The sequence below is a fragment of the Odontesthes bonariensis genome, chromosome 19, assembly GCF_027942865.1.
Source record: "Odontesthes bonariensis isolate fOdoBon6 chromosome 19, fOdoBon6.hap1, whole genome shotgun sequence".
NCBI lineage: Eukaryota > Metazoa > Chordata > Actinopteri > Atheriniformes > Atherinopsidae > Odontesthes > Odontesthes bonariensis.
Window position 1 is genome coordinate 32,759,463 of NC_134524.1, and position 27,409 is coordinate 32,786,871.

A 27,409-nucleotide genomic window follows, 5' to 3' on the forward strand; every position below is an offset into this window, starting at 1 on the left:
CAAAGAAAATGAACACCAATATTTGGTCTTGTTTTTCATTTTGCTGGTTAAAGTGGTGGTGGTGAAAGTAATGTTTGCTTGCCATAAGCTTCTGCCATTGTTGTAATTTACCAACTTCTACAAGTCTCTACTCTGTTAGTAGTAACTTGTTTACCTGTTGGCTCCAGGGCAGGACTCACTTAGTGGTCTGCTCCTGATGTTTCACAGTTGATATGCATTTTTATTTAACATCATAGGTATTGTTTTTTCCATCTTGGTTGATAGTTGTAGTTTAATTTTTGACTTTTTTTCCTACAAAGAGCTCCTTTAAGAATTTTGGAGAGACTGAAAGAACCTTGTACATATCATTATGCCTGTGCGCTGTTAACACAAATGCTGCTCTGAAAGTTTAGCCACTGTCCAAGAGGTCTGAGGTCATAATTTGGCACCAAGTACAGTGCAGAGACGGGGGGATCGAAGTTAGGCACTCTTTCCATTGGGAAGCCCCTCTGCTGTTTAGCTCATAACTACAGCAACCCCTTGGATTGCACCAGAAACATATGCGAGGCCACAAGCAAACAGCAAATTGGCTTGTAAACAATCACTTCCAACACCCATGAGCGTATCAAATCAGCCATGCACATTGTGAGTTCTGCTTCTATGGGTGCCAAGCAACGGTTGCATATGAAAATAATGTTTTAAAGTTGCTCACTCCACATGAATAGTTCAGTTTCTTCATTTCCAGTAAATGCAACGTGTTGTATAGTGCAGCACAACTGATGACACAGGCCAATTTTAAGGACAGCAAGAAAGCAATCGGGTCTTTATTGCCACTAAGATCCAAGTTTACTGCATTTTCCATGAATAAATGCTATTAATGGTCCCGTATTACCTTCCAAAAGCAAACAATTTGTTCAAACCTTTCCAGTTACAAGAGTACCTACTGTCAGGAGAACAAGAGAAAATCTGTCTGTAATAAACTGCAAACCAGACGAAGCTTGAAAGATAGCAGGAGACAAAAAGCTTTGTGTCTGGGGTTTTTATTTTGTTAGTTTGTCTTACATACAGGTTGGCCTGGTGCCAGACCAGACATCATGTAGAAGAGAAAAACAATCGAGGTTTCTAAAGCACAGGCACAGTGTGCTTATAAAAACCAACATACATGAACACACGTATCATAAATTCCACATCTGCTTCCGCGATACTGTAACACTGCAGTCAACAACATAGCAAAACTATGTCTTACTTTATTTCTCTATCACCAAATTTCATGGCAACTGTCAAGGAAGAATTATTTGTACTCGAAGTGAAACATGAATCTACAGACAAAATCCAAAAGTGACAACAGTTCAAGCAGACAACAGAACCTTTGAGCACCCCAACATTAACACCAGGTCTTGGCTGTCTGGGCATGTTAAAACAAGTGAACCTAAGGCTTTCGGTAACGTCTACAATACATTATATACTGGAGTCCAGTTAAAACTACCTGGAATTAAAAGAACTGCAAAGACAATCCTTAAACAGGAAGTGTTAATCCCTGAGAAAAGGCAAACTGAGGGTTTTCACAGGTAAGCTACTCTTCTGCCTTCCTTTTCACTTTTCTATTCTTTGATTTATTTTTCCACCTCCTTTTACCCAGATGGTTTGTGAACAAATTACTGTATCTCTCCTGCTCCTCCTTTTCCTCCTTTTCATCCTTGTACCAGGGTCCCCAGACCCCACCGTTGTACTGTGGGTTAGAACGCAGGTCTTTGGCCGGATAGCGCACTGGCACAGCGGTCTTGTTGTACTGTGCGAGCCGCGTGAGCATTTTCTTCACGATATGTGGATAACGCTGAGACAAGTCCACTCTCTCATACGGGTCAGCTGTGATGTTAAACAGCCAGATGGACTTACCGCGGTCCCAGCGGACATGTTCGTTATGCCAGCGATTAGTTAGCCGTTGGCTGGAGAAGGTCTGTGGGGGCACCCAATCGCTGTAGCCCGGCACACCCGTAAGCAACTTCCAGTGGCCCACGCGGAGCGCGGCCTGAATGGCAGTGTTCCATATGCCATACCCAGCCTTCCATGAACCATTCTTGGCTTTTATGTAAATTGGATCAATGTTGTGAAGAATGTCTTGGCGAGGTGAAGGGTGGCCTTCACTGATAGCCTCCCACACATCATACCCATCCAGATTTAGATCTTCATCTAAGGTACCCTCGCCCAGGGTCACCAGTGTAGGGAACCAGTCAGTGATGTGAACCAAAGATCGACATTTTGTCCCTTTTTTCAACAACAGAGGACTGTGAACAAAGCCCACTGCCCTGATGCCACCCTCCCAAAGAGTGGCCTTACTCCCCCTCAATGGCCAGTTGCTTCCACCCACTAAAGGCTGGCCCCCATTGTCTGAGGAGTATACCATAACAGTGTTGTCATAATAACCGTAGCGTTTCAGCGCTAACGTGAGGTTGTGAATGGCTTCATCCAGGCAGGAGACCATGGCAGCATATTTACGGCGCTGTAAATTTGGAATGCCCTTGTAGCGCTCAAGGTAGCGTACAGGAACTTGCAGTGGAGAATGAACTGCCTGGTAAGCTAAGTAGAGAAACAAGGGTTGTTGGCGAGGGTTGTGATTGGCTAAGATACTAATAGCCTTTCGAGTAAACATCACAGTGGAGTACAAACCACGGTCCTGTTCCCAGGCTGCCTCTTCCCCCTCATACAGATCGTAGCCACACATTCCAGGCCCTTCACATTTGTAGTGGCTGTAGTAATCCCCGCTTCCTAACAGGGAGCCAAAGAAAGTGTCGAAACCACGCTGGGTAGGAAGGCAGCCACGTTTGTAAAAGCCCAGGTGCCACTTCCCCACCATGTGAGTGGAATAACCTGCTTCTCTGAGTTTCTGGGGTAGGGTTATATTTTCCAGTGGCAGGCAGTTGGGCTGGGTGGCTCGAATAATGGAATGTTGAAGGCCTGTGTGGATCTGATACCTATGGAAGACAAAAAACAGACAGAGCCACATTAATGTCAGGAACAAAGATATACTGTAAAAAGTCAAATATTCACCAGAGCAGCAGAGAGAACAAGGCTTGTTTTAGGTAAAGAGTTCTTGCAGAAGCATTCTTTTTAATTCATCAGTTTTTTTTAAAACTGCAATCAATATTGAGCAGTAGTAAATGTAATACAACACTTTATTCATTAAATATTATCCAACCTGCCTTTGACTGCAAGCCTAACATTGAACCTTTATTAATTCATATATAGATGAATCAGGAGTTTCTATCAGAAACAGAAAGAGAGGTGATTAAGACCATGTTGCTGAATTTATGGGATTATTTCTAAAAAGACTTTCTCTCTATTCAATTCAATTCATTTTTATTTATATAGCGCCAAATACAACAAATGTCATCTCAAGGCACTTAGATAATAAAGTCCAATTCAAGCCAATTGGAATTCAATTAATTGTAATCATAATTATTCATAAAATAATCCAATTCGTTCATATAGAGCCAATTCAAAAACAATTTCCTAGCTAAGGAAACCAACAGATTGCACTGAAACTTTCACTTTCCCAACCTGTAAACGTTGCAAATCCCTCACATGAACTGGTTTAGATCAGATAATAGTTATTGCTGCAATAGTATATTTACATAATATTCATGCTACTGAATTCAATTTTGCTCATAATGAAAATGCTGCAAGTATGAATTCATGAAACTTAAGAATAGTTTTTTTTACCCACAACGCACCCCTCTCACAGCCCATTTAAATGGAACAGGTTGTCTGGTCCCAGAGAAAATCTGTGCTGGAAATTACACACTGGTCCATTTTCAATACATTTCTAATTACAGCGGACCCGGTCCACCTGAAACCAATCTGAGCTGACAGAGGACTGCTTATATCCTGGCAAACAGGAAGTAATGTTCAGCTGATGTCAAGCGGTGCAGTGACAGGAGATGGATGGGTGATGGGCGCTGTGAGCAATAACAGACGACCTGTCACTCAAAGCTAGACAGGAAACAGCTAAAGATGCTGTTGCAGTCATTTTGGCAGCCAGCCTGGTCAGAACTATTATTGAAGGGCAGACTCCATAGCTGGCTCTAGGGCCTTCTGATAAGACTTTTTTTTTCTTTAAAAAGGCATTTATTTATTGGTTTTCACTAGTATGGGCACAGGGCAGATCATTATTATTAATATTATTGTTATTATCAATATTGGTGGTAAATGATGATGACAATCGTTATTTTATAAATAGATGATTAAATATAGTGATTATTTTATGTATATATATATTACATAATATATATTTTTCTCTTTTATGCTTATTTATTAGGCTTCTGAAACCGGGACCAGAGTCCAACTTCCGTTCCGTAAACATGTAAATGCAAACTGGTATGACAATTAAAGTTCCTTGAATCCTGGTAACAGTAGCGAGTATGATTACTGTTATTATTATTATTATTGCCAATATCATTATATTAAATATTATTTTATTGTATTATATTATATTTTGATATAATTAATGTTACTCTTTCAGAAAGATGGTATATTACCCACTGGATGAGCAAGAACTGCACCGACTTGTCCAGGTGTACCTTGCCTCTCACCCAATGACAGCTGGGATAGGCTCCAGCCCCCCGCCAGCCTGAGTTGGACTGAGCGGGGATAGAAAATGGATGGATGGGATTTCATAAAACAACTAAGACACACACTCTCACCTAATGAAGTTTAAAGACTCTTTCAATGAACTCAGCAACAGATCACCAATGATGAACTTCAATGATAAGCATGACAAAAGCAAATGAAAGCATTGCTCTCATAAATATTTCAGGTACTTTAAAATGTAATCTGTGGGTATGGGCTACACATCAGCAGTTTGCTTCGCTTCCTCAATATCAGATACCTTTATAACAAAGGTACGTGTTCAGTGAATGCTGAAATCCTAACAGATTATTATCATTGAGTGAAAACCTGAATTGATAAAAGCTGGCTGATGAGTTTCTGCTTGTTTTAAGCATTTTTAGTCAAATACGAGTTCTAAGATGCTTCTGGACAAAAGAACAAAAAGAACACAATTTTGTGTATGAGGACATGTTTTGCATGTCACTGGAGGGAACTTGCACACGTTGTGACATTTTTAAGAAGCTATGGTCTTTGTGACTTAAAGTGTGCAAGCAGGGGTCTTTTATCGGACACACACAAAAGAAAAGAAAAGAAAAGAAAAGAAAAAGGGACTTTGTGATGTACTCTGAATGTTTTGCTGGCTATCACAAGGATCAACTATGGAGAAAAAGTAATCCAAGTCAAGAACTGGAGCTAACAAGATGTGTCTCGAGGTGGGTTACCTGAAAGTCTGACAGTACCACCATGTGCCCAACAAGCTTTGGAGGTATCACCCTGACATTCTTCAATATGGATTTACATATATAGCCAAAAGAAATGTGGAATATGCACAGTGTGGATTTGTTCTGAGGTGCTTGCACATGGAAGCTTAAAACCAGTTAAACTTAAGAGACATTTGGAAAGGAAACACATTTCTCACAACAGCAAACCATTCGAGTTTTGTCAACATAAGCAGAGAGAACTACAGAACCAAAAGTCAACGGTGAATGACTATGCTGCGGTCCCTGCCAGCTTCATATGAAGTGGCATTTCAGGTGGCTCAATCAAAAAAGCCACACCATTGCTGAGAGCCTCATCTGCCCAGATGATCTGACATGGCAAACTGCTCATGGACAGGGTACAGGAAAGCTTGGAAAGGTTTTACTGCAAATGGATGAATCGACTGACCTGTCAATTCATTTGAAACTGGTTGTATTAAGTGAGACACAGCTGCAGGGTAAAAGTGTATGAGGACATGTTTTGCATGTCACTGGAGGGAACTTGCACACGTTGTGACATTTTTAAGAAGCTAAACACTAAAATGCAAGAAGAAGGACTAAAAGCCTGCGTTTTGGAAGCCGCTCTGCATTTGAAATGTTCACATTGCATCATCCACAGAAAAGCCCCGGTTAGCAAGACCCAGCTCTGTAGTGTTCTCCACACAGCAGTTAATGTGGTTAACTTTATCAATCCTGGCCTGTGCAAACCAGACTGTTTGCCACACTTTGCCAGGAAATGGGAATGGACCATAAATCATTGCTGTTTCACATGGAGATTAGATGCCTTCTCAGAGTAAAGCACTGACCAGACTGTTTGAGGAGGTCCGCCTTTCCTAACAGAGTGTGGCTGTTCACTTGGTGGCCATCTATGGCTACATTTACACTGTCAGTTAAATGTTACCCAATTCCGATTTTTTGCTCTCATGTGACACAGATCGGATATGTTTTTTGACCATGTAAATAGGACAAGGACGCATGCTTTTTGATATTTTGAGATCGGATACAGGCCTCCTTCATATGTGGAAATTTATCAGATACGAATCGGATATGTCACAATGCGACCGCCGTGTAAACAGGCAGATCGGATATTCAGTGGAATCGCCCGACGAAATGTGGTGTCTTGGTAGGAGAGGAATGGGGACAAACTCTCACACAGCATATCAAAAGTTTGTCGGCTCATTCTAAAATTGCTGACCCACTGCTCTTCTTCAAAGCCCGCCACAACATTCTCCCACCAGTCCTGGGATCGATCTCGCACCCAGACACTCCTCTGAACAGCTGAGGAGGCAATGATGGCTCTTTTCCTCCTCGGCCTTAAAATCCTGCCAATGTTGGGCGAACTTCTCATGTACCGCAACACTAGCATCACACCTATGTCAACGTCGTCCATTTGCCTCAGCAGTAGAGTTTGGTAAACACTTAAGTAGGCATGCGCGATGTTTCAGGTGAAAGGCAAGTGTAATCGCGTGAATCAGTACGTGTAACCACACGTTAAAAAAAAAAATTGGATTTAGGCAAAAAATCGGATCTGGGCATCAAGACTTGCAGTGTAAATGAAGCCTAAAGGCTGATTCTTACTCGGCGCGACCTCGCTCTTACTAGCTGTCGCAAATGGCGCAACCGGTCACGTGACCCAAAATTCTGCCACGCCCCCCGTCGCAAGCTAGAAAATCCTCGCGCATCGCAAGGTCGCGCACACAACTTTTTTTCTGACTTCGCGCGAGCTCAACCGGAAACAGCTGACCAAGAGAAAGGAAACATGAACACTGCAGAGACCGCGGTGACCGAGAGGATGCGCCTCTACAAACATCTGTACGACACGTCTATGAAGTTACACTGGGACAACGTTTGACAAAGTTCGTCTTGTTGCAAAAGACGAACATTCCACCTTCTCTTCTGTTTTTGCCGCAGCCCCTTAGCTCTGAGATACATATACAGTTCTACACCCAGAGTAAATTCATTCCGCATCAGATGTGCCAGCCTCTGCTGACGTGACACCACAGGTGGCATTGTGTATGCTTTCTTCGTATGCTTTTCAGCTTGTTTCCTCAACAGTGACGCCCGCTGGTCTGGAGAGAACTGCAAATGTGACGCATACTCGGCGCAAACTGCGCTTATGAGCTGAAGGAACTGTGAAGGGGCTGGCGCTTTCGATGACGTCATTAATGGTTCTCGAGTCAGAACAGTTGCGCGTTTGCGCCGAGTAAGAATCAGGCTTCAGTGACCCTAAGTGGGTTGCTTGCCTCATACCTTCAAAAGTCATGATTATCAAAAACTGGTCCAACGCAGTGTGTAGAATAGTGTAATGCCATACCTACATGTTGTCATGGTAACAGGTTTGTCCCCTGAAAGGTAGTCCGAGAAAGCTAGTGTTGCCTTCAGAGCACTGAGAGTAAACCCACTACAACGGGCACATTGGAAGGATTTAATCAGCTTGTTTGAACCCGTTTTTTTTTTTTTTAAACCTTGTAAAGATGATACTTTTGGTGCATTGTTATTCACAGATACGTTTGGACCGTACTCATTGGTCGTATTCATAAGGAGCCAAGTCAACTTAGTCATGGGCTGTGTTCGAAACCGCATACTTCTCCTACTACTCCTACTAACTTTAACTTTTTTAAGTTCCCGGATGCATACTAGATTCGCCGAAATGTTGAGTATTCATCATGAGGTTTCTTGTCATACTCAAACTACCCAAGATGCAACGTAACGTGACGTCACCGATCGTCATTTCCTGTCAAAATGGCAGTTTCAAGCTAGCTACAACGAGGGTAGGTTCACTTCCTGTTTTCAAAACAAAAGCACCAATTGTATGGTAATGGCTTTCCCTATGATAAAAGGCAACGGGTATTTTATTTTGTGAAAATAACCGGAAGTGCGTTACTCACTGAGGCTAGCTTTAGTAGCGCCGAATTCATGGGAAGGAAATTGTAAATATATTTTGTCAGGTTTTCAACACGTTGGGGATCTAAGTGACTACTTTCTCGCCTGAAAATGTTTCAAATGTTGCTAAAGTTATATATTTACAGAGTTTATAGCCCGAGCCGAAATCAGCTTCAGGCTGGCTGATTTCGGCTCGGGCAGGAGCGAAGTGCATTGTGGGTAAACGCTCTGCATACTGTCTGATTGATGAGTATGCAGTATGGAAGTATGTAGTATGTAGTAGGTGGTTTCGAAAACAGCCATTCTTTAGACAGACGGGAACTTTGGAGGCGTCTACTACAAGGCAAACTAATTAGACTGAATCTGCACGTCTGCTTTGAGTGAAAGCAAAACACCAGGGAGATCGGGTGCAGACAAAGCCAGATGCTTCTTTACCCTCGTCCCTCTTCTGAACCTCTCTCAGTCTCCGCTGAGGTTAGTGGGTTGCAGTCAAACCGTCAGCAGACACTGGGAGATAAAAAAAGATGCGTCTGGTTTAGTTCTCACTTGGTTAGAGGAGCACCAGACAGTGGTCAGGGCGATGAAGCCTCCGCTCCCTATGGACCGGACCACATTCTCTAAAGATTTCTATGATTGTGTGGTGTAAGCAATGTGCCAGACACAGCAATAAACTTAATAATTTACAATTCAATTCTATAATCAACAAAAAACAACCCACTAACATAACACCAGACTGGGACACAAACTGGCTGAGCCGTCGGATTGCATCACAGCTATTTCATCATTTCACTTTGAGGTTAACTTAAGCTCACCATAAGGTAAGGAGACCCCAGTAAAATGATGACCACTTACATCAAGCAGAAGGACAAGCCTGGTGGTCCCTGACACATCATCACTTTACATAAACAGTTCAGTGGCTTGTATAGTCAGCTGGACTGGTTCAAACAGAGGTTCATTTCACCCATTACATGTGTGTGGGGTTAAAAACTGACAGGGTTTCAAAGGGGGAGAAGAGCCCCCCAAAGGCACTCTTGGCTCTATTGCTGAGTGTTTTTGGGATCAAATCACATAATTAAGGGGAATCTAGGATTTGAACAAAGTGAAACAAGTAAACGGATGTAACTGAGTAGCCATCTTTATCCAAGCTTTGTCTTGGAGACTTGGAAAACCCCCGTTTAAAACGATTAAAATCCCCAAGAACACCGCTGCCAGGATTATTTTTTAACAAAGACTTGAAACAATGTTTTTCAGCCTTTTAATTTACAATCTAACTGTTGAACGTTTTGACTTTCTCTGTATACTGTTCTGAGATGGCTCAGTTGTGAGTTGTCACATTAAAGATGAACTGAAACGAATGTTCATCTATCATTCAAATGAAATTTTTGTCTTTTTCTAAAACCATCAATCCAACTTGAACTAAATTTTCCGGGCATAACTTGTTAAAACGGCCATTTAAAAGTGTGAATTATGTGGCCTTTGGTGCGAAATTGACCACGTGACCGTGACGTCATAGGGTTGACTCCCTTATTTGCTAGTATGGCTGGCTGTGAAAACAACATACATTTGATGGACCTATATCTCATAAAGGAACCAAAATTCTGATACAAACATCAGCAGGTCGAAAGAACACACCTCTAACATTATGTGGAAAAACTTTCGTTGAATTTAAGCCACACAAATCGATTTAGTATCTATATTGTAGAGGCTCTCTGCACCTCCCGTATGGGTAATGGAAATGAAAGAAAGTTACCATTTTCGGCACAGGATCGGCGGGCACAAAACAGCCATCGCTCCTACTACACGCTGATTATTATTAAGATGTTATCAATCAAATGACACAATAGTGTATGTTTGCTGTGGTAAACTGGAAAAGATTTGAACATGCCGGTTTCGCAGATATGGCATTCTGCTGCGCTGTCTTTGACACGTTGAAACCTAACGAAGTGGCACTTTGAAATCCAGCCACTTAAAAAAAACGTATGTGATAATAACATGGTTTTAATGTAAGCTTAATAAACAATGGCGTGGATTAACGGGTCGTAGATCCTCCAATGCGCGGCCCCATCTGCGGATCCTCACGGGTCGGCGGCAGGGAGATGGGCACCTCGGCACGACTGACAGCAGCCATCGGTAGGACTGATCCACGGAGCCTCGGATGTCGTAGCCGGCGCAATCACCGGAGAGACCAGACAGCAGATGGCGAGCATTGTTGGTGGAGGGCAAAGCCAGGTGGGCTTTCAGCCGGCATATTACTCACCTCTCTTTCCACGTCTTCTGCGACGGCTGTTGCGTGGCAACCGACCAGGTAGATGCCATAGGTAAGAGGGTACAGACGCCAAAACAGGTGGCGGTGGCTTTGTCTCATCGTTGACGTGATCGATATTATGTCCACAGAATCTCTGATTTTCAAGAGACTCGGGCGATCATGCATCAGTAGTGATGAAAACGATAAAAACATGACAAAACACAAAAAAAGCTAGCAGAGGTAGACGGCCAGCCACTCACAACGGCGCCAAATTCTAGCTGGATATGTGTGTAGACCGAAGAGCAGAGCGAGCAGTCCCCTGCTTCCGAGCAGCAAACACCGTAACAGGTGCAGCTATCGGCAGGCGGCAGCAGGCAGTGATATGATCCACCGTGCTCTTGTGTTTGCCTTCTCCTTGTCAGCCTTAGTTCCCAGGGACACAGGAAGTGGGGTACTCCGGGTGCTGCAGCACCCCCCACTGGACAACAGAAGCAACTACATCACTTGTGTATTAGCCTAAATTCAGGCATAGTTTTTCTCCCCCTAATTATTATTCTAAAATAAAAACACAAAATATGAATGTTTTCTACTTTTTTCATACTTATAAGTAGTTTTAAATGTCTTTTAAAAAATTGGTTTGAAATGAATGATAAACTTTTAGACCTCAACCAGACCGGAAAGAACAGTGGCGTAGAACAGTGTGACGGGAGAGACGTTTGTTTATTTAGCTTGTGGTGTCAAGCTAGCAGCAATACGCCCTTATGAGGGAGTTCATCAGTGCCACACCAGAGCGCAAGGCAACCTTTGGAGTTATTCCATCTGGTAAGCAATGCTTTTAATTAAGTTCGCTTTGGTTAAATTGTTCTCAGCTAGTTGTGTGGTTTTGCTGCTTGATTAGCCTAATTATTTTTCTAGTTTCCTTTATGTTATCAGGCTACTATTTCAGAATAGCAGACTAATGCATGCCTAATTGGTACTGTGTATTTCTTTTTTCATTATTACTTTGCTGTAGTTCATTGAATGAGCGCAAGTCTGAGGAGAATCAGCGCGGCTGCTTCCGCTGTGTGCCCAGGAGAGCGAGAGAGTTTCACACTGCCCATGCACAAAAGACAAAGTGCCAGGGCAGCGCGATTTGCTCTTGAGCGCGTCCTCGTCTCTTATGCGATACGTCTCCACATCAGGTGCGCGTTTCCCTTCCGCAAGAAGAACTTGATCATTTCAACGTGAGATTTAAAATAAAAAATGGTAAAATCTAGCCTCCTTGTTTAGGCTACATAAAACATGGGAGAGTAAGTCAGATAGCCTATGGATTCGCTATTCCTCACCCTAAAATTGATTAGAATGCAGGAAATTGCATCTAAAAAAATTGAATCCCCCCCAGCACCCCCTGGTGAAAATGTGTTCCTGCGTCCCTGTCAGTTCCAGTATTTTTTAGTTTGGGAAACATGTGCAGAGAGATCCCTTCAGTGAAGCTGCTATTTTTGCAACTAACACCATTTGGCCCTCCAGCAACACAATATTTTCCACCGTGCTTTGACGTCTTAGCCATAGACGCCGCCATTACAGTTAGACTACTAGAACTTCTGTGTCAACCCTATGACGTCACGCATAAAAAAATGAATTCGCACAAAAAGACAAAATGTGGCTCCTTTTGAGCCCGTTTTAACATGACTTCCCGGATAAATTATTATCCAGATTCCAGACAATATCTCATTTTAATCGCAAGGCTTGGAACCTTTAGAATCAGCAGCAAAAACTGTGAAATTCCAACAATTAAAATTCGTTTCATAAGTCCTTTAAATAAGAAGACTGAGCCGAACTGCATCTCTCTCTTTGGGTTTTTCTGATCGCCCTCTTGTCCCAAAGCAGGTGATGAAATGTGAGTCTGGTTCTGCTTGAAGTGTCATCCTGTTTAAAGGGAGTTTTTCCTCGCCACATCAACCTGTGCACGCACAGGACAGGTTGATTAGATGAGTTAGGTGCTCTTCTGAAAGGAAAATTTGCTTGATCAGTTAAAAGCGTTTTTGGTAATACCTCAGCTTTCAGAGTGTTGCTTGAGGAGGCCATCTTGTGCTTCTCTTTTAAAAGGAACGCGTGTCTCAACAGCAGCTCCTTTTATAGGAAGTCAGGGTGTGTTCTCAGCTTTGATTGGATAATGAGTGTGATTAAATGAAGATATAATACAAATGCTGAGAAAGACAGAAATGAGTAGTTCTGAATGCTTTAATTGTGGATGTATTAGCTGAGGAAATGGAGTTGGAAATGCATCAATGAAATGTATTTGCCAATCATTTTGTCTAGAGGTTTAACCTGATTGGCCAGTTTGAAAATAAATAGCATCCCGTTTCTGTGTGATTCTTTCCATGGCTTCGGCTCATCTTGCTACAGTGAGATTCAGTGGTTTCCTCAGCTTGTCAACTTTTTATGAGTTGGCCTTTACTAACTTCCAACTTACTGATTTGGACAGTATTGGAATTCAATTGGATTTAATTAGATCATAACTAGACTGAACCGGACTTTGTCAAACTGAACTTGTTTAATCCTATAGTATCCTTATTTGTTGGTGTAATCATATTAAGAATCTTTTTTTTTTTTTTAAACAATAAGTTGAGATATCATTTTATGATAAAATGATCAAAATTTGAAAAAGTAATGGCACAACGAATATGTACTTTTAGCTTTTAACTTTAAAGGGACATTATGTAATTTCTTCCCCCATCTAGTGGTGCAATTTTATTTTGCAAAGTCGAATGAATTTGCTCTCTAGCGCCTCGCGTTTTCAAATGTGCGCTGCAACTTCTTTAACTACGGCAGGCGGTATGTGTCAAGATTCAAGAAGCTATAGCTTCAGACTCAAGGTCCATACAAACAAAAAGAAATCAAGACACACAGTACAAAGGATTACATAACACACATACAATAACACCATAAATACAGATGACAGATAACATGTCAGATAACATAAGTTGACATAGCCTTTGGTGTGCAAGCAATGCAATTAGTCATATTCCGGGAGTTACCGGAAGTGACGTCGACGCAGCGGTAGCGTTAGCAGCAGTGTGTTTTTGCTATCTGGAAAGTGTTCTTTTAAATAAACTTCCGGTAAACTTACAAACTTTCTAATGCCTCGTTTTGGGAGTTAACTGATTGCAACAGACATGAACGTAAATGCCAGTCCTGTGGCACAACTCGAAAGTTTCCAGATGACATGTTATTACAGGGCTGCACGGCAGTGTGGTGCTTCGCACTGTCGCCTCTGCCTCTTCCTTCATGGGAGAAACCATTTCTGACACATTTAGCTGTTTGACAAAAGAAACAGAAAAGTCAAAACACTGGACGATGTACAGCATCTAAGCCCATTGGAGTCTAGTTGAGTGTCTACATGCACATTTTCTGAGTGTCTTACTCCGGTTTAGACAGATTCAGTTTCCTACACTTTTAAGAGGACTAACATGTTCACATGCATTAGAAAAGTCTGGTTTTGGTCAATCTAAAAGGAAATAGATGTCTTTTCATTCCATCCATCAATATGATGGATTCTTTTGTCAAACAGCTAAATGTGTCAGAAATGGTTTCTCCCGTGAAACTGGGAGAGAATTTTATGTTTTTTTTAACAAAAGAAAAACATAAAAACATATATCATATCCAAAAACATAATCAATTCTGTAAAAAAAGAGGACTTGTAAAACTTTGCTCTCCATATTTTTAGCAGAATTTCCACAAGCACGAACATTTCAGCCTTGTTATTTGCCCTTAAATGTCCATAAAATGACTTTTTCTTCCATTATCTTTATTTGGCTTCTGAAATCGTTCCATTTATACGTAGAAGTATCTTGTTCACACTTCTGCCCTTCACCTGATTTATTTTCATTTGTCAGAGGGTTTTACTTCAATGCCAAGAGAGCGATGGGACTGAGATAAGGAGGGCTTGAGGTATGGAAATAAATGGGATGGAAAACAAGTTTATCTGCAAATTGATGAGGACGTGTGTTAAGACCTGACTGCTCCAGAGGCCCAGCTCCACTTCTTGCAGCCCCTTGCAGGTTTGGCGGTGCTCACATACCGAAAGGTTACAGCCGTGTAATAGGAATGTCACGGTTAGTGTGGCCTGTGGTACCTCCACAACTCAGTCAAACCTGCCAAGAAAACACTCCAAGGGAGACTGCAAAGTCTATCAAAGTATCCCCGTGTAATTTCTCTTTGACATATGAGGGGTTTCATAAGGGAACTCAAGGCACTTGACATCCCAGGTTTGGGTGGACATGAAAGACACTTCTGGGCCCTAAAAGGAATCACTGCAGCAATGGGAGCGCTCAGAAATCACCCCCTTTCCTGCAGCCTTTCCATATGTCCAATCTGGCTGATTTGTCTGTCCCTTTAAAATCACCCAGGCCATGAATATGTAGCCTCAGCACAGGGTCCAAATCTCTATGGTTCAGCATGTCTGCATCTGTTATCTCGGTTGAAGTCAACCCAAGCGAGTGTGGCGTGCAGGAAAATGCGCTCAGTGGCTCGCTTCCACATCTTATCACACGCACAGATGCAGTCGGATGCAGAGTTTTGGTCTTAAAGGTGGCTGTAATCATGCTATCTCACCGGATTATTTATACAACCGCCGAGCCACGAGGCCAGAAAATCACACACATCATTACACTCAAACCACCGAGCACTGGCAACCGCCAGTGGCACCAGACGAGTGCACCGGCCGCTCGCTACTCCAGCTACAAAGGCTGTGAGGAGGCTCCAGAGCAGACCTGCTGCCCAGGCTGTGGGCTTCTCTTGTGTTTCTGCTCCATTCCTCCTCACACATGGCTCAAATAAGCAGCCTCCTTTCTGCACTCTGCATTTAATCAAAGTCAGTCCTGCAGTAGTTTGCGTCTTCCTTTTGGCAGCCTCCTTATTTACCTTCCTTGCCATCTCTACAGTTTCACCTCTTCCTTGGCCTTTGTTTTCTTATGTTACCTATTGTTACAGACTGAGTTTTATTGACCAAATTCCGTTCTGTCACAGCTGCTAAGTCCCACTTGCGCACACCTGTCATTGTTGGTGGTTTAGACCAGATCCAAAACATTTGGTTGTGTTTTAGGATGACGGAAGAGGAATCCTGCTGTTCAACAAGCGAGCAGCCAGCCGAGTCAGGACTCCAGAGGGCATTCTTCAGCTTTTCTTTGTTGATAGATGGTAGTTCATTTAGTTATGCAGAAACCTTGCAATAAAAATGATTGAATCTGAACTGAATCACCTGGCCCTGCTTGTATTATAGAGTAAAATGAATGTCAAGAGAGAAAGTTGCCAGCATAACGGCTGGAACTGCTTAAAGAGAGATCCCACCAACGAGTCAGGAGTCGAGTCTGGTGAAAAACCTTGTGGTATGTGACGCAGATCAGCCATGTGAACACGCTACATGAAGAGTTCTCAATGACCCGATGCAACGCTGTAGTGTGAAAACATCAAACAGAAAACAATTACATGCAGTAACTGCTGCTAATGGTGGTTCTACCAGGAACTGAACCATGTATTTACCTCATTTTAAGACCTGTTAAAGTACAGATAGTTCTCCTCTCATGATGTCCTGATCCATGAACCCTTAGAATTGAAAGAGGCGTTACTTTCTTTATCACGACTGTAAAGAGAAACATTAAACAGCTATAAGTTGTTGGCGAAATATTGGCCTCCCCCATGTATATAAACATCCTTTAACCTCTTTCTGTTTGGTGTATCCATGGGAAGCTGATTGGGTTGAAAACTCTGGACTTGCAGAACCTCTAATCTCATCAGGGCAGTTTAAAGAAAAACTGATTTTTTTCTAATGCCCTGAGTTTCCTGCAGGCAGATAGCACAGAACTCTTTTGTTACGCGCTTGTTCCTGGAGCGTTAATGTGTTCAGCTATGGTTCCTACAACAGCTGTACACAACTGCCTCTGGAGGCCTGGCAGGTGCTCACTGTCTGGCTTTTGGTAATATTATCAGTCCATAAAGACCATATTCTAACATGCTTCCAAAAAATAAAAGGTGTTTTAGTTTTGACCTTAGTTATACTGGATACTTCATATCGTACCTCACCTCCTGTTGGTGCTTCCGAAGCTTATTCAACTGACATGAGCAGATAAATCTGGTTTAGTTTCTATATGAGTTCAGTGCAAATACTCTCTTAGGGCGAACTGCAGTGCAGAGCAGGGTTGGGTGATCAAGCCTAAAAATAAAATCTCGGATTTTCCCAACCCAACTTGATTTCAAATCCTAATAAGCTTTTTCTGTTGGTTTCTTTGTTTGCTTCTTAGAAATGACAAAGAAATATTTAACAGCAACTTTTGCTTTCATTTCAAAAGTAAGAAGAGGGAAAAAAGCAAAGTTTTTCAAGTTTTCAAGGATTAACAAGCCACTGAATTTCTCTTTAAAGGTACTATGGCATGAAATTTTCACTTTTTAAGGTTGTTTAACATTAATATAGTTCCTCTGGCCTGCCTGCGGTCCCCCAGTGGCTAAAAATGACGATAGACCTAAACCATGCACTGGAAATTATTCTCCGCCTTTGGAAATGTGACCATGCAGATGGCCTGATCGGGAAAGCCGCCGCTTATGACGTGGGCGCCGCTTATGACGTGGAGGTTGTTTCCACCCAGAGCCAATAAACTGCCTTTCCCCGCCCACAGCTCTTTGGCCAGCTCATTGCGCTGTATATCGATGTAAAAAATCTGTTTAGAGCTCCTGCATCAGAACCTCTAAAGAGCCAGTGGACACATTTTGTTTTTTTCTGGGAAAGTGACGACAAAACCGAAGAGATTTGTGTGCGCCAAATATTTCACCAACGAATGTTTTCAGAACTTGGGCTAATACCGAGCCCAAGGGAGAGCCCAGACACCCTGCGGAGGAAACTCATTTCAGCCGCTTGTATTCGCGATCTCATTCTCTCGGTCACTACCCACAGCTCGTGACCATAGGTGAGGGTAGGAACATAGATTGAGCGGTAAATCGAGAGCTTGGCCTTCTGGCTCAGCTCCTTCTTCACCACGACGGGCCGGTGCAGAGCCGCATCACTGCAGACGCCGCACCGATCCGCCTGTCAATCTCCTGCTCCATTCGTCTCTCACTTGGGGAAGGATCTCATTCCCGAGTAAGTCATTTAACGCTCTATTATTGTGTTGATTTCCTGTATGTACAGTATAGTTACATAGCTTGTTACCGCAGGAAAGGGTTTGTATCGTTAGCAGCTAACGTTAGCTAACGGTTAGCTATGCAGCTAATAGCATCTGCAAGCTCTTATCTCTGCCAACTGGGCTGTTGGAGGTGTTTGCATGCCCATGAGATGGTTAACTCGCTCATTTTAGACCAAAACCCCCTACTTTAAGCTTCCTGAAGAAGAATGAATCCGCAGATTCAGTGCATTTCATCAGGATAATGATTCATTCATGGTTCCAGAGTCAAAACGGTCAGTCTGTCTGTGTCGTTAGCTCTGCAGCTAATAGCTCGGTCACTGTCGCTAATGTAACAGTAAATAGCATGAGGAATGCAAGTGGACACCTCATTTACTGTAACGCGAGTGTTGTGTACTTATTTGTTGTTCTGATAGCCGTCCTGCTGTTGGTGTTATGGCGCGCACGATATCTGCCTTTCCCCTGATTGAAATGACTCGCGCTACGTGCATCTTTGCTAACCAGAGCAATCAGATGAGAAAATGAGAAAATCCTCACTCCTGCTTTCCCCTTCACGCACGCCTTTTTTGCTGTGTCTTGTGTAGCACTTGCTTGATGTTTGACTGTGTTAGGAGAGTTGTTCAGTAACTAGTTCGTCATATTTTCAAAGTAAGCTCATATCAACAGGTTTCGCTAGTTTTACGGCATAGGGCTGCCGTGCCATCTACGTGCCATAGTGATTCACAAAACATTTGCGCATGGTACCACGGGCGTAAGTAAGGCCACACCCCCACTAAACAGCTCATTCTGAGGATCCTAAGGAAAGCTCATTTTTGGGACTGGCTGTAATTCTGCACCAAGGCAGAATTTTGGGGAAAAAAACTCAAATACAGTATTAGGGGACCACTAAAGCCTATAAAAATATATGAAAGCCTCCATTTATTTTCATGCCATAGGACCTTTAAGATTAAAGTGCAACCAAACACAAGCCTAGAAAATGTGCTTGTTAAAGGATAAGATCGGTTTTTTGACATTGGGCCCTTGATTTCACATTATAACATGATGTTCTACTCACCCCTGCTTGTTGTTGGTCATTTGGAGCTGTTCCGAAGATATTCGAGAGGCGTCTGGCTGCTCTCTTGAGATATTCGGCCATGAAACGGTTTCCTATGGGCAAGCTTATACAGGCACAAACTATGCTGTTTATAATTTATTAATTACTGTACACTAGCACTGATAACATGGAGGTGCGTCGCTTACTTAAAAAAATCCGGGTTATTGTAATTTTGATTTTTTTCGTCGTAAAGTGGGTGTTACTGACATCGTCGTGCTACTGCCACAGGCAGCCCACAGACCTGCTGCCTATTTATTCATTCGGCTAAAATTCAAAATTAGTAACCCGGATTTTTTTAAGTAAGCGACGCACCTCCACGTTATCAGTGCTAGTGTAGAGTAATTAATAAATTATAAACAGCATAGTTTGTGCCTGTATAAGCTTGCCCATAGGAAACCGTTTCATGGCCGAATATCTCAAGAGAGCAGCCAGACGCCTCGCGAATATCTTCGGAACAGCTCCAAATGTTCAACAACAAGCAGGGGTGAGTAGAACATCATGTTATAATGTGAAATCAAGGGCCCAATGTCAAAAAAACGGTCTTATCCTTTAAAACAAAAAAAAAACTATTCAAACCATCTTCAAACTTCCAGGGACATAATCCTTCCCCATATCGAAAATATACCTTACAGAAAAACATCCAGGTCTCCGACAGTGACACACAAATCCTCCCCTCGGGAAAAAACAGCGTCTGCTTTTGATTACATTTAAAGTTATCATAAACCATGAGAAAAACAGATAATGTTCCCATTTGTAAATATAACTAAGATCAAACGGAATATTTTTCCATGTAAAAGCTCCCCCTTCCATACATATGTGGTGGAAGGATTTATCCCCCATCTGTTGTGAGAGGGAGTCAGTTATCTAACAAGGCATCACAACCATAGATATGTATAGAATGGCTAGATGTGTTACGTCTGAGTTTAGAACGTCCGCACAAGTCGGCCATCTTACCACAGGGTGAGATGTCCGGGAGACAGTCAAACCTGAGGTAACCATAGTTACGCTAAGTGATCTGCTTTGACGCTATTACTCTTATCTCGCAGAAATCTCCCCCATTTTACACTATTTTACATACTAAAAGACCCTGTGCGATATTTTATTCATTCGGGCATCTGTGCAATAATTCACGTCACTACTGTGCAATATCTTATCTATTTATGGTCACACTATGTTCATACAATGTGTAATTAACACAAGTGTAGTGCAATATGGGCAATAACTCAACCATAGTGCTATAACTTATTTTATTTAACTCTCTTTACTTTGTATATCTTGTATAGCCTATATTCTTTTTTAAACTTTGTTTTAGATTATTCTATATTAATTCTATTTTAATTATATATTATATTAATTATTCTATATTATACTGTATTTTAGATTTATATATTTATTTATCCTATGTGTGTGTTTGGAGCTACTGGGGACTTGAATTTCCCTGAGGGAGTCATCCCAAGGGATAAATAAAGTTGAGTCATGGGGCAAATTAACGTGAAATATTTACGTTTTTATTTAAAAAATAAATATGGACTTCGTCTGTAGTTTGATAATTAGCTTACTACTTTGATGTTTATAATAACCTAAACGTTTGAGAATTAAGCAAGTTATGTCTTGAATGTTTGAATGTTTCACCATCAACACAATGTTGTCGGTGAGAGAACTGCCTGTGGTAAGATGGCGGCCATCTGCGGACGTTCCACTCCGAATGCGGACGAGACATCTAGCCATTCTATACATATCTATGATCACAAAGGTTTCCGTCGCAGATCAAACATGGCTGCATGATTGATCTAAAAGTCACACCAGAACCTTTTGCTCCCCCTCCAGGTGTGGGATGTAACACTGCTGCAATAACAACAAGTGTCCATGTGAGTCCTGCAGACTGACAATCATTTGCATGATTTTGTCATCTTGAAGAGACGTACCAGAAGCCAACAAAATAAAGCCAAAGCGAGTGGTGCAGTGCTGGAAACCAAAGCAGTGGACTGCAGTATCTCAGGGTTGGGAGGGTGCATCACAAAAGTCAGTGTACTACACAGGAAGCCAGATGCACATGGCTGGAAGCTTCACAAACTTCTCTTGCTTTAAGAACATGATTCAGGACCTTTGGACCTGTACATATGACATGGAATACTGTGGCTGCACACATGTTCACTCATCTTCAATCTCCAGTGTTACAGGATACAAAAGGCTTCAGATTATCAGAGGACACACTGTTCCACCCAGACTGCTCCAAATAAGGAGTTTTTCTCCCATTCTGAGACTTTAACAGAAACTAAAGTCTGTTCAAAGGAGTCCCAAACATCTCAGATCTCATCACTGACCAGAGTTATGCTGGCTCAATGTGGGAAGAATTACTTGTTGCTCTGGGAAGAAAGGCCAATAATCTGTGTGTGTGTGTGTGTGTGTGTGTGTGTGTGTGTTTGCGCACGCACTAACATCTGTTCTTGCATGTGCTTAGTGGCGGGGAGGGGGAATCCATTTTTTTTTTGTAGGCATAACTGTGGGGACTTCCAATAAAGGTTGGAAAGCACTGCTAAACACAGCAATGAGGCATTCCGGGCATGAAGAAGTTGAACTTGAATAACTTTTACTGGACATACTCCCCGATCTCATCGGACTGTAGGGGACTCTCGGTGAGCAGCAGCGAGGAGAGACCTTGCTCGGTGCTCGGTGTCCAAAGAAATCTCTCCGGTTGTTCATGGGTAGCGCCCCAAAGAACATACCTTCATAGGCTTTTTTTTGGGGTTAAATTTGGACTGCAGGTAGGAACGCTAAAATAATGCAACAGCCTAGCCTAGCAAGCCAGACCCCTACAGCAAAAAGCTGTACAGGGGTCTAGTGAAGCTGGATAGCAGTGTGGGCGGGATAACGGTTGTCTGTTAACACATTGACTACCAGCGGTTTTTACAGAATTATGTCGTAGAATCCCAGCGTTCTAAACCATTTTTTTGACGTTTTTTGTACAGTCACAGCATATTATGTGATAGGGCCACTGAAACATGTTATGGGTCGTTTGAAAGCTGAGACTTTAAACTCTTTGTGGGTCCAAACTGCGTGTCTCTAGGTGCCGCCATTAGCGAGCTATCCTTAGCTAAACCAAGGCGGGTATCCACCAAAATCCACAACAAACTGAGATATCGGGGCTTTTGTGAAAGGTGCGCTCTTTCAGCCTGTGGCACTTTAGATACTTACATATCCGGGTCAGAGGATTTGCGTCGTGTCGCATGTGGCAAAGCTAACCTGTTCATAAGACCGCCTCCTTAGACTTGTCGCGTGTCTTCTTCTCCTTCTTGTTGTTTGTTTATGTTACTTTACCGCCACCCTCTGGAAACCGACACGTGCGATTGGACAAAATGCGGAAATGCACAACAATCAATGCAGCGTTATCAAAATTGTTCTTGAGTTGACGCAAAGCCATTGGCGTAATGATCAAAATGTTCAGATGATGACACCAGTTTTTGACTGCCATCTATGTCAGTTCTGTTCATCACATAATTACAAAAATCACACAGAATGTGCATTAGAATGTATAGATTCAGAATCCATAAAAAAAACGTAAAAACGTATTTTTACCATGTGGGAGCCAACGCATTGGCAGTAAAAACGTAGTTTTACGTGACTTGGGAGTCAATGTGTTAAGTTGCCTCTGCACTCAACGCCACGAAATAGGATGGCGCAACAACCAATCAGAGCGTTGAAGAAGGATTATGTAGTCAGCGCGACGGAAAGTCCTCACGAAAACGTCCTTTTTTTTCAAGAAAAACTTAAGTGCAGTTATCTCTTCGTCTCGCAAAGAAAAATGTATATTTAAATCTTCTAGAGTCGCTGCCAAAGCCAAATGGAAAGACTGTTGGCTGGGCGCAGCCATTGTTTACCTCTCTCTGGAACTACAGACTGAAACGTCGCACCTCTGTTGTCACTAGGTAGCCCGGCCTCCGACCCCGCTCCTCACGATTTGATTGGCCTGATTAAGTTTCGATTTGCAGCCTCGCAAAACGACCACAAGTGACTAGACTAGCCCGGGAGCAAATTCAATTTGTGGTCGCTAGGGGCGTCTAGATTTCTAGGCTAGCAACAGCCAGCAGATAGTAAAGTATTCTTCCAGCACTTATGGGCTTCCTCCAATAGTTAAAAGAGCTCGAAGCAGAAGAAGAACTGCATTATGCTTCACAACAAAAGAAACATTTTGGTCTACTGAGAGACTTTTATACATTCACCAAAGTTAAAGCCTGGAAGCAGAGGTCTTTGAACCCACTTAACCATCTACCTGTGAGAGCCTGGTGACCCGACTCTATATAATGGAATGGGGCCGTCTCCAGCATACATGCATAACCTTCATTTCCCTGAATGGGAAAAACAGGCATGAAAGGGGATAGTCTGGATTCTCTAAGTATAAGTAAATGGTCCCCATTTATATAGTGCCTTTTTAAACCTTTACCTGTGCTTCTCATTCCCCCATTCCCACACACACCCATGCAATGCTGCTTCTTACACACACACACACACACACACTATACTGCCAAACCGTATCCGCTCATCTGCCTTTACACACACATGAACTTCAGTAACATCCCATTCTTAATCCAGAGGGTTTAATATGACGTCGGCCCACCCTTTGCAGCTAGAACAGCTTCAGCTCTTCTGGCCAAGCTTTCCACAAGCTTTAGGAGTGTTTATGGGAGTTTTTGACCATTCTTCCAGAAGCTCATCTGTGAGGTCAGACACTGATGTTGGACAGAAGGCCTGGCTCACAGTCTCCGCTCTGATTCATCCCAAAGGTGTTCTATCGGGTTGAGGTCAGGACTCTGTGCAGGCCAGTCAGGTTCTTCCACAGCAAACTGGCTCCATGTCTTTATGGTTGGAGGTCTGTAGAACTCTGCAGAAAGTTGGCGACCTCTGAGCACTATGTGCTTCAGCATCCTCTGACCCGCTCTGTCATTTTACCTGGCCCACCACTTCCTGGCTGAGCTGCTGTCGTTCCCAATCTCTTCCACTTTGTTATAACAGCACTGACAGCTGACTGTGGGATATTTAGCAGAGAGGAAGTTTCACCACTGGACTGGTTGCACAGGTGGCATCAGTGTTAATTTCGTCAGCATTTTTTAATTTAGTCTTAGTCACAATGTCGAAAATCAATTTTAGTCTCAGTCAAATTTTAGTCATTTTAGTCAACACTGTACATAATAGAACTTCTCCACACACTGCTTCCCTTTTTAACATATATCACACTGTACAGAATAAAAAACTTCTCCACACACACACACACACACACACACACACACACACATTAGCTAGTTACCGGTAGGTTGATCATGACTGGCTTTACAACTATACCCAATCAATTTCAACACAACGTGCATTTAAGTTCAACTACTTTTCGGTCAGTATTTGCCACTCATAGTAGCTAGCTCTGGTCTGGCGAATCTACTACCATATTTTACTCGCCAAAATATTCTGATCAACACAACACAGGCAGACGTGTTTTTGTCATTATCCCACTGTCCGAACACACTACGCTAACTGTTATGATTCTGACACACTTCTGATCATGTTAACGTTGAGTGCTGTTCACCATGCTTGTCGGAAAATAACCAATTCAATATAATGATCAGTCATGACCAATGTTTCCAAAAGCTTCTGTGCGTAAAAGCATCTCTCTCCAATTGTTCTGATATGGGCGACAAATAACACCCTCAGAGTGATGCTGTCAGAGCTAGTTAGCTAACTAATGTGTTCGGACAGTGGGCTAGCTACTATGAGTGGCAAATACTGACCGAAAAGTAGTCGAACTTAGATGCACGTTGTGTTGAAATTGATTGGGTATAGTTGTAAAGCCAGTCATGATCAACCTACCGGTAACTAGCTAATGTGTGTGTGTGTGTGTGGAGAAGTTTTTTATTCTGTACAGTGTGATATATGTTAAAAAGGGAAGCAGTGTGTGGAGAAGTTCTATTATGTACAGTGTTGACTAAAATGACTAAAATGACTAAAATTGGACTAAGACTAAAATTGATTTTCGACATTGTGACTAAGACTAAGACTAAATTAAAAAATGCTGACGAAATTAACACTGCTGTCATCAGAACTCTGCATCACTGGGGGAAGAGTGCACCTACTGAGGCTGAGGGAAAACCAAAGGAACATCATCGCTCCCAGAAAGCTGTGCAAACCTGTGGATGCCCTGGTTCCCCCAAAGGACAAAACATCCAATCACAAACTGAGTGCTGCCGTGCATGCAGTGCAGCGAGGGGTGCGTGGACCTCCTTATGGGAGACACCCAGACACAGCTCCAAGCACATGGCACAGCACAGGAGAGCCAGCTCTTCAGGTCCAGGAGAAGGGACCCTGAGGACAGGGGTGTCCAGATTCTGGACAGAGAAGTCAGATGGTCTGAGAGAGGAGTCAAGCAAGCCATCTGTGTTAAAGTGGAAAAAGCATGGTTGAACAGAGGTGGTCTCAGGTATCCCCTGCCCAGCACCTACAGGGCAGCAGGGGCTCTCCTCTCCAGGAGCCTCACAACCGTCCACACCTTGTGTCCTGTGACCAGAACTCTCCCTTTCAGGCAGGTGACAGTTCAGATGTGCTAATGTACGGAGCCCCTAAAGGGATATGGAGGGATTTTTTTTTTTTTGTTGCGAGATCTCGCAAAAGTTTTTTCCCACGTCAGTGAACCGGAAGTAAAACAGAAACAGCAATTTCAGATGTCTCTCACTTATGTCAAAGCCATGTCTACGTGTAAGAACGGATTTGATGTCTTTATATGTTAGGCCAATACTAGAATAGAAATCAATAAACTTCTCCCACGGATGATGGGTAGGCTCCTCCATCGCTGTGTTTGCGAGATCTCGCAAAAAAAAAAAAAATCCCTCCATGTCCCTTTAGGGGCTCCGTACTAATGACTTAAACAGCATGCTGATTGGTCAGAGGGTTCAGACTGTAGGGACCCATGTGTGAACGCCCCTCTCTGCCTATCAGATGCTCCCCACCACCTGGTTTAGAACTGAAAGAGCCTCCAGTTGTTATCTTATTCAAGCCCTGCCACAACATAGCGACCTCTTTAGGAGTCACTAATGTGAACCCAGTCCTGATTGTACAGACATTCTGCCTTTAATATTAAAGGCAGAATGTCAGTAAGTGTCAGCATGCACACAGACTTAATCTCTCCTGATGCTGAGCTCCCTCCCTCATCCTGCAGCTGCTTCCAAAAGCAAGATTTATTCATTCATGTGATGTCACAGCAGCACATTGTAAAAGCCCTGAGTCTCTGAGAAATACGTGTGCAACTCCAACTGTACATTACACAGCACAAGTTATACAGGGGGAAATATGAATCAGAAGGAAGCAAATATCTCAGAATAAAAGCCGGTATATGTTACAGTTCCATTGATCACTTGGGATTAGTTTGAAGAAATATGACAATCCCTCTGTAATAAACCCCTAAATAAACAGTTATCATTGACAGAGCCCCCTCAGAGCTCCATACACCCCGGCCCTCTCCTCTGCCTGACACAGAGCCGCTGCTGGCCGCTGCTGGCTCCTACCTGCCGGTCATCAGCTGGCTCCTGGACGGGCTGCACAGCGGCTGCACGTAGTAGTTCTCCAACTTGACTCCCTGGGCTGCCAGCCGGTCCAGGGTCGGAGTTTTGATCTCGGAGCCGTGGTAACCAACATCCCGGAAGCCTTGGTCATCCACCAGGATGAAGACGATGTGCGGCGGAGAGCTCGGTTTCTCGAACTCATTACCGCCGGCGCGCGGCTCGTGCTTCCAGTTTCCCCACGGCACCTGAAAGCTCCACGTGTGAGAAATGATGAAGCTCAGGAACAAACTCAGAACAAACATGTTTCAGCCCGAGTCAGAGGCGCGCGAGCCGAGCCGTTACTGTTGGTCCGCGTGGGCGCGAGCGGCGGCGCGTCGCACATGTTCAGGGGGAACAGCAACACTTGGAAATCGGGTTCGCATCGCGTTGAGCCTTTCCCCGCAGACACAGTCCTGTGAAAGCTTCAGCTCTTCTTCTCCATCAGCTGCTCGACTCTGACACTCACTCACTCCTCCAGCTGTGCCGCTTCTGTCAGAGAGTTTCCAGAGAAGCTCCACAGAGAGCAGCTGATGAGCGAGCTGGCGGCAGCTGCCCCCCATCCTGTGGCACGTCTTCAGCTATGAGTCCGAACGCGGGCGGGCTGCGTTCAGGAGGCGGCGCGGCGGCGCGGCAGCGCGGCAGCGGCATCTGAGAACTCCCTGCTCCCACTCTGACATGATGCGTTCACAAACACCTCGGAATCCCCTGGCTTCACGCTGGTGGCGCAAAAGAGAATGATTCGTCACGTTACTTTCTATTTAAAAAAAAAATCTTTTTTGGTTTAGACCAGTAGTTTTCAAAGTGGGGGGCCGCCAGGGGGCGCTAGGGGCCCCCCAGAAAATTGGAGTGAAGATAAGAAAAAAAATGCAAAAATAAAAAAATAGAATTCAATTTTTTTTTTTTTTCTAATATTTTTTTTGGCTTTTTATCCCTTTAATGATAGGACAGTTGGAGAGAGACAGGAAGCAGGGGGCAGAGAGAGGGGCGAGGCATGCAGCAAAGAGCCGCTCGGTGTGGGACTCGAACCGGGGCCAGCTGCAGTGAGGACTGTAGCCTCTGTACATAGAATAGAAGAATAGAAAAATACTTTATTTATCCCCCAATGGGGGAAA

The 27,409-nt window shown here is 43.2% G+C and overlaps 1 protein-coding gene across 1 annotated transcript; it reads right to left on the minus strand.

The window, feature by feature from the left end:
- Nucleotides 1–1,017: 1,017 nt before the first annotated feature.
- Nucleotides 1,018–26,897, minus strand: arsj (arylsulfatase family, member J). Its single transcript, XM_075451432.1, has 2 exons — nucleotides 26,262–26,897; nucleotides 1,018–2,951 (listed from the first exon to the last, which is right to left on the minus strand). The coding sequence occupies exons 1-2, from the start codon at nucleotides 26,558–26,560 to the stop codon at nucleotides 1,553–1,555; spliced, it is 1,698 nt and encodes a 565-aa protein (XP_075307547.1). The 5' UTR covers nucleotides 26,561–26,897; the 3' UTR covers nucleotides 1,018–1,552.
- Between the last annotated feature and the right edge of the window lie 512 nt (nucleotides 26,898–27,409).

Coding starts and splice junctions, on each gene's coding strand:
- arsj (XM_075451432.1), bottom strand. CDS start 26,560: ATGTTTGTTCTGAGTTTGTTCCTGAGCTTCATCATTTCTCACACGTGG. Junction 2,952..26,261: donor AGCCAGCTGATGACCGGCAG/GTAGGAGCCAGC, acceptor TGTCTTCCATAG/GTATCAGATCCACACAGGCC.